At 52.8% G+C, this 17,290-nt stretch overlaps 5 protein-coding genes across 5 annotated transcripts; 4 read left to right on the plus strand and 1 right to left on the minus strand.

The window, feature by feature from the left end:
• Positions 1 to 33: 33 nt before the first annotated feature.
• Positions 34 to 2,294, minus strand: LOC118505055 (probable methylcrotonoyl-CoA carboxylase beta chain, mitochondrial). Its single transcript, XM_036040332.1, has 2 exons — positions 1,998 to 2,294; positions 34 to 1,919 (listed from the first exon to the last, which is right to left on the minus strand). The coding sequence occupies exons 1-2, from the start codon at positions 2,148 to 2,150 to the stop codon at positions 303 to 305; spliced, it is 1,770 nt and encodes a 589-aa protein (XP_035896225.1). The 5' UTR covers positions 2,151 to 2,294; the 3' UTR covers positions 34 to 302.
• Positions 2,295 to 2,775: 481 nt separating this feature from the next.
• On the plus strand, positions 2,776 to 5,325 carry LOC118505062 (T-complex protein 1 subunit eta). Its single transcript, XM_036040340.1, has 4 exons — positions 2,776 to 2,935; positions 3,305 to 4,520; positions 4,586 to 4,774; positions 4,835 to 5,325. The coding sequence occupies exons 1-4, from the start codon at positions 2,933 to 2,935 to the stop codon at positions 5,053 to 5,055; spliced, it is 1,629 nt and encodes a 542-aa protein (XP_035896233.1). The 5' UTR covers positions 2,776 to 2,932; the 3' UTR covers positions 5,056 to 5,325.
• Positions 5,326 to 5,944: 619 nt separating this feature from the next.
• LOC118505086 lies at positions 5,945 to 10,376 on the plus strand. Its single transcript, XM_036040377.1, has one exon. It carries the CDS (start codon positions 7,591 to 7,593, stop codon positions 8,965 to 8,967), a length of 1,377 nt encoding a protein of 458 aa, XP_035896270.1. The 5' UTR covers positions 5,945 to 7,590; the 3' UTR covers positions 8,968 to 10,376.
• Positions 10,377 to 11,842: 1,466 nt separating this feature from the next.
• LOC118502487 lies at positions 11,843 to 13,785 on the plus strand. Its single transcript, XM_036034719.1, has 2 exons — positions 11,843 to 13,248; positions 13,320 to 13,785. Exons 1-2 carry the CDS (start codon positions 11,843 to 11,845, stop codon positions 13,783 to 13,785), a joined length of 1,872 nt encoding a protein of 623 aa, XP_035890612.1.
• Positions 13,786 to 14,112: 327 nt separating this feature from the next.
• On the plus strand, positions 14,113 to 16,670 carry LOC118502488. The gene is made up of 2 exons (XM_036034720.1): positions 14,113 to 15,515; positions 15,583 to 16,670. Exons 1-2 carry the CDS (start codon positions 14,113 to 14,115, stop codon positions 16,076 to 16,078), a joined length of 1,899 nt encoding a protein of 632 aa, XP_035890613.1. The 3' UTR covers positions 16,079 to 16,670.
• Positions 16,671 to 17,290: the final 620 nt, after the last annotated feature.

A 17,290-nucleotide genomic window follows, 5' to 3' on the forward strand; every position in this document is an offset into this window, starting at 1 on the left:
ATGGGCGCTTGGCAAAAGCGCAACAAGATTCGCTCACAGTTCTAATATCTTGGATATTTATTTGCGGAAGATAAGGCACACTTTACACAACTTTCTTTGTATCGGAGACACTAGGTGCCATCTTTGCCATTACGGAATAGTCGCACGTAATGCATTAAATGCAATGTTCTGGTGTGGAATGTTCTGGCTACAACTCCCTTGCTCTGGCCATCTCGCTGGCAGTCGTTTCTGTTTGATGAGCTTACACGCTAAAGATAAATGCAAAACTGGTGTTTTGGCCCCGCACTACTGCACTGCCCCGATTACATCCGGAAGACACCGAAGCGCGTTTCGCCGATCGGTTGATTGAGGGCGGCCTGCAGGCTAAGCCCCAGCACGCGCCGTGTATCGACCGGATCGATGATGCCATCGTCCCACAGCCGGGCGGTGCTGTAGTACGGCGAACCTTCCGCTTCGAACTGCTGCACGATCGGTGCCTTGATACGGTTACCGATCTCTTCCGTCCATTCGCGACCCGTACGGCGGTACTGCTCCTCGGTGATCTGTGCCAGCACACCGGCCGCTTGCGATCCGCCCATCACCGAGATGCGACTGTTGGGCCACATGTACAGGAAACGGGGCGAATACGCACGTCCGCACATGCCGTAGTTGCCGGCACCGTACGAACCACCGATGATGAGCGTTAGCTTCGGAACGTTGGCACAGGCAACGGCCGTCACCATCTTGGCACCGTTCTTCGCGATACCGCCGGCCTCCGCATCGCGGCCCACCATGAACCCGGTAATGTTCTGCAGGAACAGCAGCGGAATGCGCTTCTGGGCGCACAGCTGGATGAAGTGCGCTCCCTTGAGGGCACTCTCCGAAAACAGCACACCGTTGTTGCCGACGATGCCGACCAGCTGCCCGTACAGCCGGGCATACCCGCACACGATCGTTTCGCCGTAAAACTTCTTGAACTCGGTAAAGCGGCTACCGTCGACGATGCGGGCAATGACCTCCCGCACGTCGAACGTTTTCGTGAGGTTCGAGCCAACGATGCCGTACAGGTCGGACGCCGGATAGCGTGGTGGTTCTGGCTCCGTTCCAAACGTAAGCCCATCCCGTGCCATCATTGTCGCCGTGCTGCTGCCGGCCAGCTCGTTGTAATTCGCACTGCCCGGACGGTTCAGGTTCATCACGACCTGGCGCGCAAGGTACAGCGCGTGCTCATCGTCCACCGCGTAGTGATCGGTCACGCCGGACGTGCGACAGTGGAGATCCGCTCCGCCAAGATCTTCCGCCGACACTACCTCCCCGGTGGCAGCCTTCACCAGTGGCGGACCGGCCAGAAAGATCGTTCCCTGTCGCTTCACGATGATGCTTTCATCGGCCATCGCTGGCACGTACGCACCGCCGGCCGTACAGCTGCCCATGACGACCGCGATCTGCGGGATGCCACGAGCGGACATATTCGCCTGGTTGTAAAAAATCCGTCCGAAATGCATCTTGTCCGGGAACACGTCCGCCTGGCGGGGCAAGTTGGCGCCACCGGAATCGACCAAGTAAATGCAGGGCAGATTGTTCTCCTGGGCGATCTCTTGCGCTCGCAGATGCTTCTTCACCGTGATCGGATAGTACGTGCCACCCTTCACGGTGGCATCGTTCGCCACGATCACGCACTCCACACCCTGCACCCTTCCGATGCCGGTTACAATGCCGGCCGAATTGACGACATCCTTGCCGTACATTTCGTGCGCGGCCAGCGCAGACAGCTCGAGAAACGGAGAGCCGGGATCGACGAGACGATTGATCCGATCGCGCGCCAGCAGTTTCCCTTTCGACGTGTGCCTTTTGATCGCTTCCGGTCCACCGCCCGCAAGCACACTTTCGGTGACACGTTTCAGGTTGCCGACCAGTTCGCTCATTTGTCCATAGTTTTCCTGTGGCAATGGTTTCGAGGTGTTCGATTAGACTCCCCGCACGGGGTTTTCGTGTACCGATGATCGTTCGCTAATTACCTTAAATTCTGCTGACTGGCGATTGACTTCCGTCGCCAGCACATTCGCTTCGGAAACGTGCACGGATCGGTAGTGTTGCGGGCCGAGCACTTTCACCACCGATCCATGGTGGACCAATGTGCGGGACAATAGAACCCGTGCCTTGGAGAGCATGCTGGCTTGCTTTTGCGTCTGCGCCGCCGATTGCGAACGTGGATCGAACGAGGATTAGGGAGGAAGAAAGAAAAAAACGAGTCCGATTTGCGAAAGTAAAAGTATTATGTAAACATGCGCGATTAGATTAGATCGCAATGTTTACAAAAAGCGTTTGTCAATCGTAAGACGTTTGATCGGGGGGTCTGCACACGCTTCTTGAGTGTGGTGTGTGTTTGTTGAGGACGGTTGAGCAATTTTATTTTAAATTTAAAAATCCTTTGTGTTGTGTGTGTAGCACGAGATTCGAACTTTTTTTGCAATGGATCTTCGTTATGCATTCGGGACTTTTCGATCAGCCCTCTTCTCAAAATTGTCTTGGCTTGCAAATTTCGGCTTTCTTGACTTATTTCAATCGATGTTGAACAGCCATTCCTGAGTACGGGAAAACGGTTCCAGTATGATACAAGGTCGATTCACTCCTTGATACAGAAATCATTTATTTTAATGCTCTTGCGAAAGAAGAATGGCCAATTTGCCCATTGGATTCCTACTGCATTCACGCAGTTGAGCAGTGTAGAAGCGCTCTAAGCGACGGAACTGTGAAGGCGAAAATTCAAACGCTTCGCTGAAGCGTTTCGCCCCATTCTGACAGCTCCGACCATTTTTGCTGCTGTCACTTTCGTCTGCGATCACGTTTACCAAGGCGAGGACTTTTTCCCTAAACTTTCGGAATAAAATATTCTGAAAAGGCCGATTATTAACGTTTGTTTCAGTGTAGTATCGTTTCATTCCCCTCCAAAATGGTAAGTATTTCGGTTTGTGGTGCTTGGGCGGCTTTCGCGAACGATTTTACACGCAAAATAGGTACCATTTGTTTACCGGCTTGCAAGCGAACATGCGTTTGCTCTACACACTCAAGCTCTTCCTTATACGGGTGATTGTGGAGCGTGGGATGTTAAATCATGCAATTAATACAACCTATATTAGCTTATTGTGTTTCCAAACGTTTCTGGAACACGATACGAGCCCTGCCGGAACGCTTCTCGTTCGGAACATGCTATGCGAACAATGCTCTTGCAAGCGTACACCACCACGCACACATGCACACACGCACAGCCATTCATTCACACATGATTCACCACTACCGGCCTGCTTCGATTCTTTCTTTGTAGCAACCGCAAATTATTCTGCTCAAGGAAGGAACAGACACTTCCCAGGGCAAACCGCAGCTCGTCTCCAACATCAATGCCTGCCAATCGATCGTCGATGCCGTTCGAACGACACTCGGTCCCCGTGGTATGGACAAGCTGATCGTGGACAGCAAGGGAAAGGCCACAATTTCCAACGATGGTGCGACGATCATGAAGCTGCTGGACATCGTGCACCCGGCAGCGAAGACGCTCGTCGACATTGCCAAATCGCAGGATGCTGAGGTTGGTGATGGTACCACGAGCGTCGTGCTGCTGGCCGGCGAATTCCTCAAACAATTGAAACCCTTCGTCGAGGAAGGTGTGCATCCGCGTATCATCATCAAGGCGGTGCGAAAGGCCCTGAACCTGTGCGTGGCGCAGATCAACGAGCTGGCGTTCAAGATCGAAAAGCACGACAACGAGAAGCACCGTGCGCTGCTGGAGAAGTGTGCCGCAACGGCCCTCAACTCGAAGCTGATCCACCAGCAGAAGGAGTTCTTCTCGAAGATGGTGGTCGATTCGGTTACGACGCTCGATGCGCTGCTTCCGCTGAACATGATCGGCATCAAGAAGGTGACCGGTGGTGCGCTGGAAGACTCAATGCTCGTGGAGGGAGTGGCCTTCAAGAAGACATTCGCGTACGCCGGGTTCGAGATGCAGCCCAAGAGCTACGACAATGTGAAAATTGCGCTGCTCAACATCGAGCTGGAGCTGAAGGCGGAGCGGGACAATGCGGAGGTGCGCGTGGACAATGTGGCCGAGTACCAGAAGGTGGTGGATGCGGAGTGGCAAATCCTGTACGACAAGATGGCCAAAATTCACCAGTCCGGTGCACAGGTCGTGCTGTCGAAGCTGCCCATCGGTGATGTGGCGACACAGTATTTCGCCGACCGGGACATGTTCTGCGCCGGTCGCGTGCCGGAGGAAGATTTGAAGCGCACGCAGAAGGCGTGCGGCGGCGCGGTCATGACGACGGTGCAGGACATTAGCGATAAGGTGCTGGGAAATTGTGCCCACTTCGAGGAGCGGCAAATCGGCAGCGAACGGTTCAACCTTTTCCAGGGCTGCCCGAACGCCAAGACGTGCACGATCATTCTGCGCGGTGGCGCGGAACAGTTCCTGGAGGAAACGGAGCGTTCGCTGCACGATGCGATCATGATCGTGCGTCGTACGATCCGCAATGATTCGGTGGTGGCAGGTGAGTGGCGATGAAGGATATTCTGGTTCGGCTACAGGATGCTTAATACAATCTGCCTGTTACAGGTGGTGGCGCAATTGAGATGGAACTATCGAAAATGCTTCGCAACCATTCACGCACCATTGCCGGCAAGGAACAGCTGCTGATCGGCGCCATGGCTAAGGCGTTGGAAATCATCCCGCGTCAATTGTGCGACAATGCCGGCTTCGACGCTACCAACATTCTCAACAAACTGCGCCAGAAACACGCACAAGGTATGATTCCCTACCGATTCGATCTGCTTCAGTTTAAACTCATTCTTCTCTTCCTGCCAGGCTGCCAGTGGTACGGTGTGGACATTATGAAGGAACACATTGCCGACAACTTTGAAGCATTCGTGTGGGAACCATCCGTCATCAAGATTAACGCACTAACGGCTGCCTGCGAGGCCACTTGCATGATTCTGTCGGTGGACGAAACGATCAAAAGCCCCAAATCGGGCGGCGGAGAACCACAGCAGCCACCGATGGGCCGTGGCATGGGACGTCCGTTCTAAGCTTACGCGTTTCTCGGCGCTAATACTTTCTACTTTAGTTTTGCACACGCTTTTCACGTTCATTTCTCATTTTCCCTACCACCAAATAACACGTTTGCACACCACACACTCGCCCGACACTTTGGCGCACGCAACCTTTGCGTAACGACTAAGTTCACCCGCAACTAACACACGAACGAAGCGAATGGCGGCGAACGAATCAAAAAGGCCTTTTTTCTAATGCATCGCTCTCATGAAATGAATAAACAACGAGCGAATTAATCGATCTAACCGGAGCAGATTCCAGGTTCGAACTGAAAGAAAGGCTGCCTAGTGTGGGGGTTTGGTCGAAAGTCTGCTGGTAATTCCTCTTGACAGGTTCGTGATGCCAACAGAACGATACTTACAACCTTAAGGCTGTGTCGGACAATTCGGCAGAAAGGGGAAGATTGTAAAAATTGTCAAAAAACAGTAAGTTAAAACAATGAAAGCTTTATATCAACAACTGATTATTTATTCTTTCAGGGATCTTTTAATTTGCAGAAGACCAAGCCAGCTAAATTTGCGGTAAGTTAGTAAATAGTAATACACACACGCACACATACAATTTGGAGTAGCAGTCGGCAGGCTTGATAGGACGTTAGGTAGGAATAATCGGAAGACGCTTAATTGTGGATGAATTCGCTCGAAACAGAAATGTTTGGTTGTCTTCTTAGACGATCCAGGCAGCAGCAGGTTTCAAAGGGTCTCTCATATTTCACGACCTCTTTCACTTCACACTTATTTTACTTATCCGACGCAACAATCGCTTCTTGGCAGTCTTGGCCTGCTGCAACAAGCCTCGATACCTCTCACGGTCCAGCACCGTAGTCTACCATTCGATTATCCAAGCCGTTCTGGCGGATCCTTTTATCTCAGTTTGGGCCTACCACGCCTGGCAACGACTTTATGGGCTGGGTCGTCCGGTATCATTCTCATGCCATGACCAGCCCACCGAAGCGTGGTGTGTCTGATTCACTGCACGAATTCCTGAGCCAGCAAAGTTATATAAAAAAGAGAGCTGAAAGGTTTGGACCAGAGAATGGGAAGCGGTCCTTTATACCGATGGATCCCGGTTACCCGAACACACAGCAGAAGGAGGAGGTACCCATGCCAAGAAACGAGAAGTTTCAGAGCCTGGTGGGCGCTCTTTAGTACGTTGCGGTAAACACGAGACCAGATCAGTGCATCAGTTCTAGGCCATAATGCAACAGAAGCAGACTGGACCGAAGCAAAACAAACGCTACGTTATCTTCAGTCCACCGCGGATTGGAGTTTAAGAATCGGTTCACCGGGGCAACTGGCAGTGTACGTAGATGCAGATTGGGCTTGTGATAAGACAGATCGAAAATCGAACACCGGTTTCGTCGTTCTTCTCGGAGAACCACTCAGTTGGGCAGCACGAAAGCAACCATGCGTCACACTTTCGTCAACTGAAGCGGAGTACGTGGCACTTTGCGAAGCCAGCCGTTAGTTGTTGTGGTTATTGAAGATGCTAAAGGATATCGATGAACCTGTTCCGACCCCGATAAAAATACATGAAGACAATCAGAGCTGCATATCAATGCTAAAATGCTGCCGGTGAAAGTAATAGGACGAAGCACATCGATACTCGGTTCAATTTTGTAAAGGAGTTGGTGAACACTGGTGTAGTAGATATTCACTATTGCTCCAGTGAAGACATGGTTGCCGATCGACTAACAAAACCATTGGCACGCGTTAAGATGGAGAAGATGCGCCAACAAATTGGATTAGAATCTGCCGATTTTGAGGAGGGAACATAGCAACCTCGGGAGTTAGGAATCTAGTAGGCGTTGCTTGGCGTTATGTAAGATGAATAAGTTAGTCAGTTGTTCTTTTCCACTCGTAAGAGAAAGTACCTTCCAACAAGATCATCGAAGAGGGTCACCTTAGTTTTGGATTTGGAAGGCACTCTCTAGCCAGAGCTCTCTAGCGCCAGATAGAAAAGACAGGCAAGCCCATCTCTCTGGTGTAGGTGTTTGGTGGGAGCAAAGGAGCCCTGAGAGTTTCCATCCACCGTCATCTAGCATGTGATGTTGGCCATTGCCATTCTTACAACCCTAGTAAGCTTGGCCAGGATTCCGGGATTGTGGCAGCAGATCAAGCCAAATTCGCTTGTTTAATACGGCTTCCTTGACCTTCTCCAATTAATCTACCTAACTAAATCAAGACAACGTGTCGGACCGTGCAACTTAAGCCATCAGAACCTTTTTGTAGTTCTCTTATCGACTACTTTTCGTTCGTCGATGTTTATATTACTTTACATGAATCAACGCTTTAAAAAATCTTATTGCAACATTGTTACAAAATCGATCATTTACACCAAGCTTGTTTTCCTGCCGTACATATGCATGTTCTGGGACCATCCGCAGGAAGCCTGATGAGTGTGTCAATAACATCAAGCAACGTGTTTTTCCTACAAGTGCGAACGCGCTCTCCCTCAAATGGATCCAATCATGCTTCCTTCGTCACTCAGTGTGAAGAGAACCATTCGCCATGAAAGGACTTACAGTCTGGATCATTTTCCTACCGAACGCTTTCTGTGGACTGGCACCAATTTTAAACGACGACCATGTCCGGTACAATCATCTCCTTAGCCCCATAGCCAGCCACTTCCAGCGTACCAAGCTTCCGGTAGTGTTTTGGTCAGATACATCGCTGCGGGAAGCAAAAAACTTCTCCCATCTCGATACGCTCAACGTGATCCTGCGGACCCATAGCCCCTGGATGACTGCGGCCGTCCGTACCAGCACACAATGCGTTCGGAAAAATCGTTTGCAAAATGTGTTCATACTCCCAACGTACGAGGCGATGAGAAAGCTCATCCTGAACCTCGACTACGATTGTTTCTATCCTTCCGGGTTTTACATATTCACCGTCACGGAACAGCGTGTGAGCGAACGCGATGTGAAAGATGTGTTTAAAGCTGTTTGGAGCAAAAGAATCCTGAATGTTGTGTTCATAGTACGATCGCTAGATGTCACCTACAGAGCGTACGGATACGAACCGTACAAGCACGGGAATTGTGGTAGTGTGCGGCTGAAACTGTTGGACAGGTATGCGGACAGTCGATGGCAACGGATAGAGCGTTGGTTTAGCCATTCCTTACCGAACTTCCACGGATGTCCACTGAGGGCGGTAACGTTTGAAACGACCCCATTTGTAATGCTGAGAACCGACGCCTACGGTACCCACTTCTCTGGACTGGAGGTGCACATCTTCGAAGCCATAGCGGCGAAGCTTAACTTCACCGTCGAGTACGTTACACCGGCTGGCGGAATGAAATGGGGCGTACTGCTGCCGTTCAACAGCACCGGGCAGATGGGCATGTTGCAGCGCGCCGAGGCGGATGTGGGATTTGCCAGCGTTGGCCGAAGTATCGATCGGAACATCTACCTGCGGTCCAGCATACCGAGCATTGTGACGCAGCTGTCCATGACCATACCGCCGAAGGTGCCGTACACATCCTTGGAGAAGCTGTTTTTACCGTTCAGCTTGCCTGCCTGGTTGCTGGTCGCCGTCGGCTACGCGGCCATCTACTGTCTGTATGTGGCACTGTTCCGGGCAAAGCACCATCCCTACACGGAACACATTCCCGGCATCTGCTACACGATCTGGACCATCCTGATGGGGGGACCGGGGTATCCGGCAAGGCGCCACAGCACCCGGCTGTACGTGATCAGCCTGGTGCTGAATGCGTTCGTCGTGCGCAACCTGTACCAGTCGGCATTGTTCCAGTACCTGAAGTCGAACGACGTGATGGCCGCCAACTTGCATACCTACAGGGACATCAATGAGGCCGGACTAAGCTACTACATGTTCCGGACGACGGTGAAGTACTACGAGGACAATTCGGACGTACAGGGCAGGTAGTGTGGAGAAGGCTGATCGCTTAACACGTGGCGTTGGAGGAAAATGGCCCGCACTAACGAGCTCTCTTCCGCTCCCTTCCAAAAGGATACGCGTCATCTCGGACGAAAACACGGCCTGGTATGAGGTGATGTACAACATATCGCAGCACTGGCTGCCGGGTGTGATTCCGCTACCGCTCGAGACCATCTTTCACTACGTCAAGCATTACGGCAACCGGGGCATGGTGTACGTGAGCGAGCACACCAGCATCAGTTTCTTCATCGCGTTCCACTTCCCGAGGATGTCCGCGCTGCAGCAACCGTTCGACTATCTGCTGCACCAGCTGCATGCCGGCGGGTTCATCGTGAACTGGATGAGCATCTACCGGGACGATCGGTACACCTGGATGAGCTACGAGCAGGACGGCGTACCGACACCGCTCGATCTGCACCAAGTGTCGGGTGGATTCTACCTGTGGGCATGCGGTACGGTCGCGGCGATGGTGGTGTTTGCCGCCGAGCTGATACTATCGAAGGTCAAGCGCGTGTGACGGTGAAGCTCATCATACTATGCAAACGCTCATTACCGGTGCGCGATAAGTGTAAACGCTTAAACAACCCATTTCCCGTTCCAGATTGGTGTTTGCTTATGTACGCTTAGCTGACGCTGTCGATAGTTTTTCCACAATGATTTCATTTCCATTCGGGCTTGTGGTACAGCTTTCCGACGTTAGGGTGAAAAAAGATCCTTAAAGGAGGATGTTTGCGTTTTTAATGCTGCTGCTATCCTCCGTGTCTCACGATTACTACGGCGCTTGCAGTCTGCTGGCCGGCCCGGGGATCGTAAAGCAGGCCGAGCACTTGCAGGAACCGTTGCGCAAGTTCTTCCGCCATCCAACGTTTCCCATAAACTTTCGCGTCCAGAGCAGTGAAAGTGTGGCGATGTCCTCCTACGAATTGTTTACCGTGAACGAACTCATGCTGGAGAATAAGGATTGGCTTATCGGTACGGTGAGCAGTAATAGAGTGCCTACCATCGTGGACACTTACGCGCCCTTCTACAATGTCTTTCTGACCGACAACTACACATCGATGGGGGAAGTTCTGCAGAGCTTAAGCTGGCAGCACTATGACCCATCCGGGCGCTGTTTGCTCGTGATAGACAGCTTCGTCCACGCGCAACATTTGGTGCAAACTGTTGTCCAGCTCTGGAAGCTTAGGATCGTGAATGTTGTAGTAGTTGTTAGAGACAGCCAGGAGGAGGCAAGCTATCGTGCCTTTAGCTATCACCCGTTTCGGGCTGGAAAGTGCCAAGTGATAGAGCCGTCACCGTTGGATCGGTTCGAGGGAGGACGCTGGAAGAAGCTTAGCGCGTGGTACAGGACCACCATGCCGAACTTCAACGGTTGCACACTGAAGGCAGGTACGGTGGAGGCCAAACCGTACTCCATGGTAAGGCGGGAAGGGAACGTTACCGAACGGTTCGGCATGGAGGTGACCGTGGTGCAAAACATTGCCGCGTGGTTCAACTTTTCGATCGACTACCTAAGCCTGGCCGGTAAGGTAAAGTGGGGCGTCATCCGGGCGCAAAACAGTACCGGGCTCGTGGGCATGATACAGCGCGGTGAGGTCGATTTTGGGTTCGGCACCGTCGGGACGAATGTGTACCGGAACCGGTTTCTCAAGATGGGTTCGCCGAGCTTTCTGTCCCAGCTGAACGTGGCGATCCCGCCGGACAAACCGTACAGCTGGTGGGAGAAGCTGTACCAACCGTTCACTCCGGCCGCCTGGCTGTGTCTGACACTGTGCTACGCGGCGTTCATCCTCGCCACTGTGATCCTTTTCGATTCGAAGCTCGTCACCGCGGTGGAACACTTTCGCAATCCGGCGTACAATCTGTGGGAGCTGCTGCTGGGCGGACCGGGTGGAACGTTTCATCGAAGCAGCATCCGGTTGTTCATTGCGGGCTTCGTGCTGAACGCGCTGGTCGTCCGCACGATGTACCAGTCGGCCATGTTTCAGCGTCTGCAGGCAACAACCAGGCTGGGCACGAAGCTGAACACGTTCCAGCAGATAAACGACGCCAACTTGTTCTACTACATGTACGTCACCACCTCGCTCTACTACCAGGACAATTCGTTGCTGCGTGGCAGGTAAGGGAAGGTGTTCCGTATGAACCCCCCCCCCCCCCCAAATTATTTCATCCCTCCCGGCGGGGGATGTCTTGTCCCTTTCCAGAATTCGTATCCTGCGGGACGAGAGCCAGGATTGGGATGAGATCATGTACGACATATCGCAGCACAAGCTGAACGGTGTGTTCGCCATACCGCTCGATGTCATCGAGTACTACGTGAAAAACTTCGGCCCACGTGGCGGAGTAGTGTACGTCGGGCGGCACACCGGTTTCAACTACAATCTGGGCATTTACTATCCGAAGGCATCCCCGCTGACGGAACCGTTCAATACGATGGTGGGTCGCTATCAGGCGGCAGGCTTGATGCACATCTGGCGAGAGCGGTTCCGGGACACCCGGTACTGGAGCGGGGTAAAGAGCCAACCCGAACCGATCAGTTTACAATGGCACCACGTGTCCGGTGCGTTCTACGTGTGGGCCTCGATGCTCGGTGCAGCGGTGCTGGTCCTGTTTGGAGAAACATTCTTGCATCCAGCAGATCAAATATGCATGACGTTTCGCATGCGGCTGTGCGGAGGCTAAAAATTACACCGCAAACAAAACCAGCACCATCGTCTGCATTTCTGCACACAAAAAATGACAACTTCACAACTTTAAGCTTGATTGGGGCACAATAAACCAATCAGCCAGTTCGATTGTTTGTGTCCACAATTACTGCACGACTGTATAAAAAACGAACCTGACGCTGGGTGAGGGTAACAGAATGAAGCTACCTGGAGGTGCTTTCACGTGGTACCTAGTGTTGCCGGCTGCTGTGCTACAAGCAGCGGGATCTCTGCTGGCTGATAGCAATCTCGACCGAAGCCCGCCGGTGAAGCTGTTGAGCTCAATCGTCACAACGCACTACCGCGCTCCGGAAAGCTATGTGGCGCTGCGTACCCAGAATGGCAACAGTACGAAGCCAACGTTCGGCCAGCGCGATCTGCTGGACGAGCTTATGCGCCTCACCAACGACTGGATGCTCGTGGCGCTCGAAGATCTGCCAATGGCGGAAGGACGTCCCGCTTACTACAATGTGTTCCTTGTGCAAGATTACGGCTCACTCTGCACGCTGCTGGACGGTATGACCTACCAAACGCATCACTTTTACGGTCTGTACACGATTGTGATGGAACGCCTCACCAACCCGAACACCACCCTGCACGCGGTAATGGAGAAGCTGTGGAGCCTTAAGCTGATGAATGTGGTCGTGATTGTGCAAGGATCGAGTGACGAATCGTTCACCGCCTACACGTACCATCCGTATCGGGAGCAAAAGTGTGGTATAGTGGAGCCTTACGCGGTGGACCGGTACGAGAACGGTTCGTGGTCCGGCCTAGCTCACTGGTATCCAACGCGCACGCAGAATTTCAACGGATGCCCGCTGATCGTCGGAACAGTGGACATTAAACCATGCTCGATTGTCGTCCGGCACGCGAATCGAATCGCTCACAAAGGCATCGAGGTGGCGCAGGTTTTGCATCTGGCCAAAAAGTTCAACTTTACCGTACACTTTGTGCTTTCGGACGGCGACATCAAGTGGGGCTTCGTGCGGCCGGTCAACAGCACCGGGCTGATGGGCATGATACAGCGGAGTGAGGTAGAGTTTGGCTTCGGCAGCATCGGTATCGGGTGGGCACGGGTTCAGTTTTTGCGGCAGGGCACGCCCAGCCGCTACGGACAGATACTGATGGCGATACCGCCCAAGCGCCCGTACACCTCGCTCGAGAAGCTGTTCCAACCGTTCAGCCTGCAGACGTGGCTGTGCGTGGTGTTCTGTCTGCTGGTGATTAGCATGCTGGCAAGGGCGATGTTCCGGGTGTGGAAGAACGCACCGGCCGACCTGGACCGACTGCCCAACGCATTCTACACGATGTGGGTGCTGACGATGGGTGGACCGTGCCAAACGCTGAGGATGGACAGTTCGCGCATATTCATCGTTATCTTCGTGCTGAACATGCTGGTGCTGCGGACACTGTACCATGCGGGCATGTTCGAACGGTTGCAGGCGTCGGACAGCTTAGCGTCGGATTTGAACACGCTGGAGCAGATCAACAGGGCGGGCAAGATGTACCACATGCACAAAACGATCACGCTGTACTTCAACGACAATCCGCTGGTGGGACCCAGGTAGGAGAGGAAGGGCACTCCACGTCGGACACTTTTCAAGCGCAACCCTTCCGCAACACTCTTCTTCACAGACGCATCCGGACCATCCAGCACGACAGCGACAATTGGGAAGATCTCCTGTACATGATGTCTCAGCAGGGCAGTGACTTTGTGGTAGCGCTACCGCTCGACTGCATCAAGTACTACGTGAAGATGAACGGCGAACGGGGCCTAGTGTATGTCGGCAAACATACGGGAATTCTGTACAACACCGCGTTCTACTACCCGAAGACCACCTCGCTCCAGGAACCGTTCAGCACGCTCGTGCTGGCGTTCCACACGGCAGGACTCGTCAATCACTGGGCTCAAGAGTTCGAGGACAATCGGTTCTGGTCCAACGCAGTGTCCGATCCCGAACCGGCCAGCATTAAGTGGGATCACATTTCCGGCGCGTTCTATCTGACCGGCACGATGCATTTGCTGGCGATAGGTGTATTTCTGCTCGAGCTTGGATATGCCCGTTTGCCGAAGAAAAAGCCAATGGCATGGAGTGAATGAAGGGCACGAGTGAGAGAGAGAGAGCGAGAGGGAGAGAGAGCACCTTTGTTGATTGAAAACACGGCACACGGCACTCGGCACTTTGGCGCAGTTGGTAAGGACATTGGGAGTGTAAACATATAATTGGACAGATTATCCACCAGCCACAGGGACACAGGATTTACCGGCTAATTGAATGTTGGATACTGTTTTCCCTGCTCGTTATGGGGTCAGGTTGTTTACTGAGCCCCGGGAACGTTGAAAACGCTCCCACGGATATCCGTGACGGTATAAGTAGACGAACCGGCACAGGTAAATTGATATTTTATCTAGCTATCTAATCGCACCATGTTTCTACTCTACCGTGTCTTGATTATACGTTTTTGCACCGACGCTGCTGGCGTGCACTGGGCGGAAGCAGCGCTCGGCTCGCTGTGGACCACCAGCCCCGGAACGAGGGACACACATTTTCTTAGCACCGTGCTGCGAGAGCACTATCGCGAAGTTGAGTCCGAGGTGCACATTCGCATCTGGAACGGCAATGTCCCCGAGGCCAGCCCGTTCCAGGACGAGCTTGTCGGGGACATTACACGCACCAACGCCGACTGGATGATCGTGTCTTTCGGTGATCTCGCCGCACTGGAGCATCGACTCGCGTACTACAACGTGCTGCTAGTGCTCGATTATGACGCATTTAGTGCCGGGTTGCAGGGCATAATCGAGGGCGGGGGTCATCACTTCCACGGTTTGTACACATTTTTCATCGAACAGCTCGCCGACCGTCAACTGCTTGGTGGTGTGATGCAAAAGCTCTGGAGCATCCCGATAATGAATGCGCTCGTCATTCTGGCGGCGAGTGATAGCAGCGAGTACATCGCGTATTCGTACTATCCTTACCAGGCGGGACTAGACTGTGGCATTGCGGAACCGCGCGTAATTGGGCGGTATGCGAACGGGGCGTGGGACCGTTTGGGTGGGCTGTTTCCGGACAAGCTGGCAAACCTGCACGGATGTCCGCTGACTGTCGCGACGGTGGAAATTAATCCATTCTCCATGGTTCGCACGGAAAACAATCGCACCGTACACTACGGGATTGAGGTGGATATCGTAGAAACGCTCGCGGCTCGTTTGAACTTCACCATCCGGTACGTGGGGCCGAAGGATAACAGCAAGTGGGGTATAATTCAAGCGTCCAACAGCACCGGACTGGTGGGGATGTTGCAGCGCCACGAGGCAGACTTTGGGTTCGGCAGTCTCGGGTTTTCGCTGAGCCGGCACACCTACCTCAAGATGGGCATTCCGAACCGGATGTCGCAGATGATCATGGCGATACCGCCGAAACGGCCGTACACCTCGCTGGAGAAGCTGTTCCAACCGTTCACGGCGGACGCGTGGCTTTGCATTGGTCTCGGGTACGCGGTGTTTGGGATTGTGACGATGGCACTCGTGAAGCTGCGGTACCGCGTTGAACAGCTGAGCAATCCGCTCTACCTGCTGTGGGTACTGCTGATGGGTGGTTCCGGTGCACGGTTCCGGCTGGACAGTACGCGCCTGTTTATGATTGGCTTCATTCTCAACACGCTGGTCATACGGACGCTGTATCAGGCGGGCATGTTTCAACGGCTGCAATCGTCTGCCTCGCTAGCATCCGACTTTAACACGCTCGATGCGATCAACAAGGCCGGAGTGTACTACAACATGTTCCGTGCGTCGCTTCAATTCTACAAGGACAACCCGAAGATTCCCGCTAGGTAAGTGTGTACCTGTGGCCTGGCATGCTACGAACTCATCGTTCGAACTTGCCACTTTCTTTTCTAGCCGCATTCGGCTGGTGCAGAACGATCACCAGGATTGGAGCGAGCTGTTCTACCTGGTGGCACACGATCGGTTGGGCGGTGTCATGGCGAGCCCGTACGATTGTATCGCTTACTACGTGAAGGTGCACGGAAAGGATGGCGTAGTTTACGTGGGCCGGAATACCGGCTTCATGTACAATCTTGGCTTTCATTATCCGAAATCCACCCCTCTGCAAGGGCCGTTCGACGCGTGGATACTACGGATGCACACCTCGGGGCTGATACACAGCTGGTCGGAAAAGTTTAGAGACAATCGCTACTGGTCGAACGCGAAGGAAGACCCGGAACCGGCCAGCCTGAAGTGGAATCAAATATCGGGAGGATTTTATCTGTGCAGTCTGTTGCTGTGCTTTGCCTCGATCGTGTTCCTGGGCGAGTTGATGCATCATCGTTTGCGTACTAGCCGGCTGTTCCGATGCAAGCTAGAGCCGCCCATTACACCTGAGAAGGAGGCTTAAAGGCTGCTCTGAGTGTGTGTGTGTGTGATTAGTCGATGCAGGTAGTGATAATGCAGGGCCATGCAGATCTAGTTGCTACGCGAAGGAATCGCCCATTACAGCTAGCTCGCGATAAGCATGCGGAAGTCGAGCTACAGACAAAGAAACAAGCGGAACAGAAACGCGGTCTCTTCCGAGTGTGCCCCAACCCCCAACCGGTGACCGGTTTCGCCAAAAACTATGATTCATCCGCAGTGGGATCGGCGAATAGACAGATCATGCGTCTCTCCGTGGCACTTATAAACACACACACACACACACGCATACACCCGAGTGTCCATTTTGCACAGATGAACCGGGAAGAGGAAGCGAACCGTTCCGAATCGTAAGCGCCATATAAAAGCGAAGGCAGGCGCCTCCCGCTCGTTCTGTTGGTGGTAGTGAATGCAAACACTGCCGGAACAAAAATGTTTCGTTCGCTCGGAACAGTGGAACGGTTTAATGCTACCAGTGGGACTGGTTTGCTGGCGCTCATATTTTGCAATAAAAAAAATTGCGTAGATTGCATTTAATGTTGCTAGAAGAATAAAGTGTCTGGGCTAGACTAGTTGCGTTAGTGAGCTGTAGAAAGGGATCGTTATGCCTATTTTTAGTGTGTTAGAAGGTAGAGAGTGTAATGCGCTCGGAGTACGGGACGGGGCAACTGGGGAACGGGGAAGTCCATGCATCTCGTAACCATATTTGAGGCTGTCGATGATGTTGAAAGTGCCCCCTTCGATTGCCTATTGGCACAAGTGTGTATACGGCGACGGTGCTTGGTGTGGGCTTACGGAACCGGTTTCACGTCTTCATCTGTCTGCTGCCGTTTCAACGACGACAAGCTTTCCAATACGAGCGCCAACACCAAAAGCTTTGTGTAAAACTCCTCATCTTCCACGTCTTTATGATCGCGAGAGAGAGAGAGCGAGAGATGCTGTGGGGCCACCTTTTTCGTCCAAACTGTGTTCGGGTTGCAGCTTTCATAGCCCACACCGCTGCTGTAGTAGTACTGGCGTTGTGTGGTAAAACCATCACACTGATCGACTGATTGGGAAAGAATCCGGTTTCTTAACGGTTCAAATATCAATCGCACCAGATACAGCACAGATCGATCTGTGTCTGTGGTAAACTGTTCCATGTTATTCGCTCGTGCGAACGTCCAGGATTTTATTTGCTAAGCGCAAATAAATCACA

This window comes from Anopheles stephensi, chromosome 2 (genome assembly GCF_013141755.1).
Source record: "Anopheles stephensi strain Indian chromosome 2, UCI_ANSTEP_V1.0, whole genome shotgun sequence".
NCBI lineage: Eukaryota > Metazoa > Arthropoda > Insecta > Diptera > Culicidae > Anopheles > Anopheles stephensi.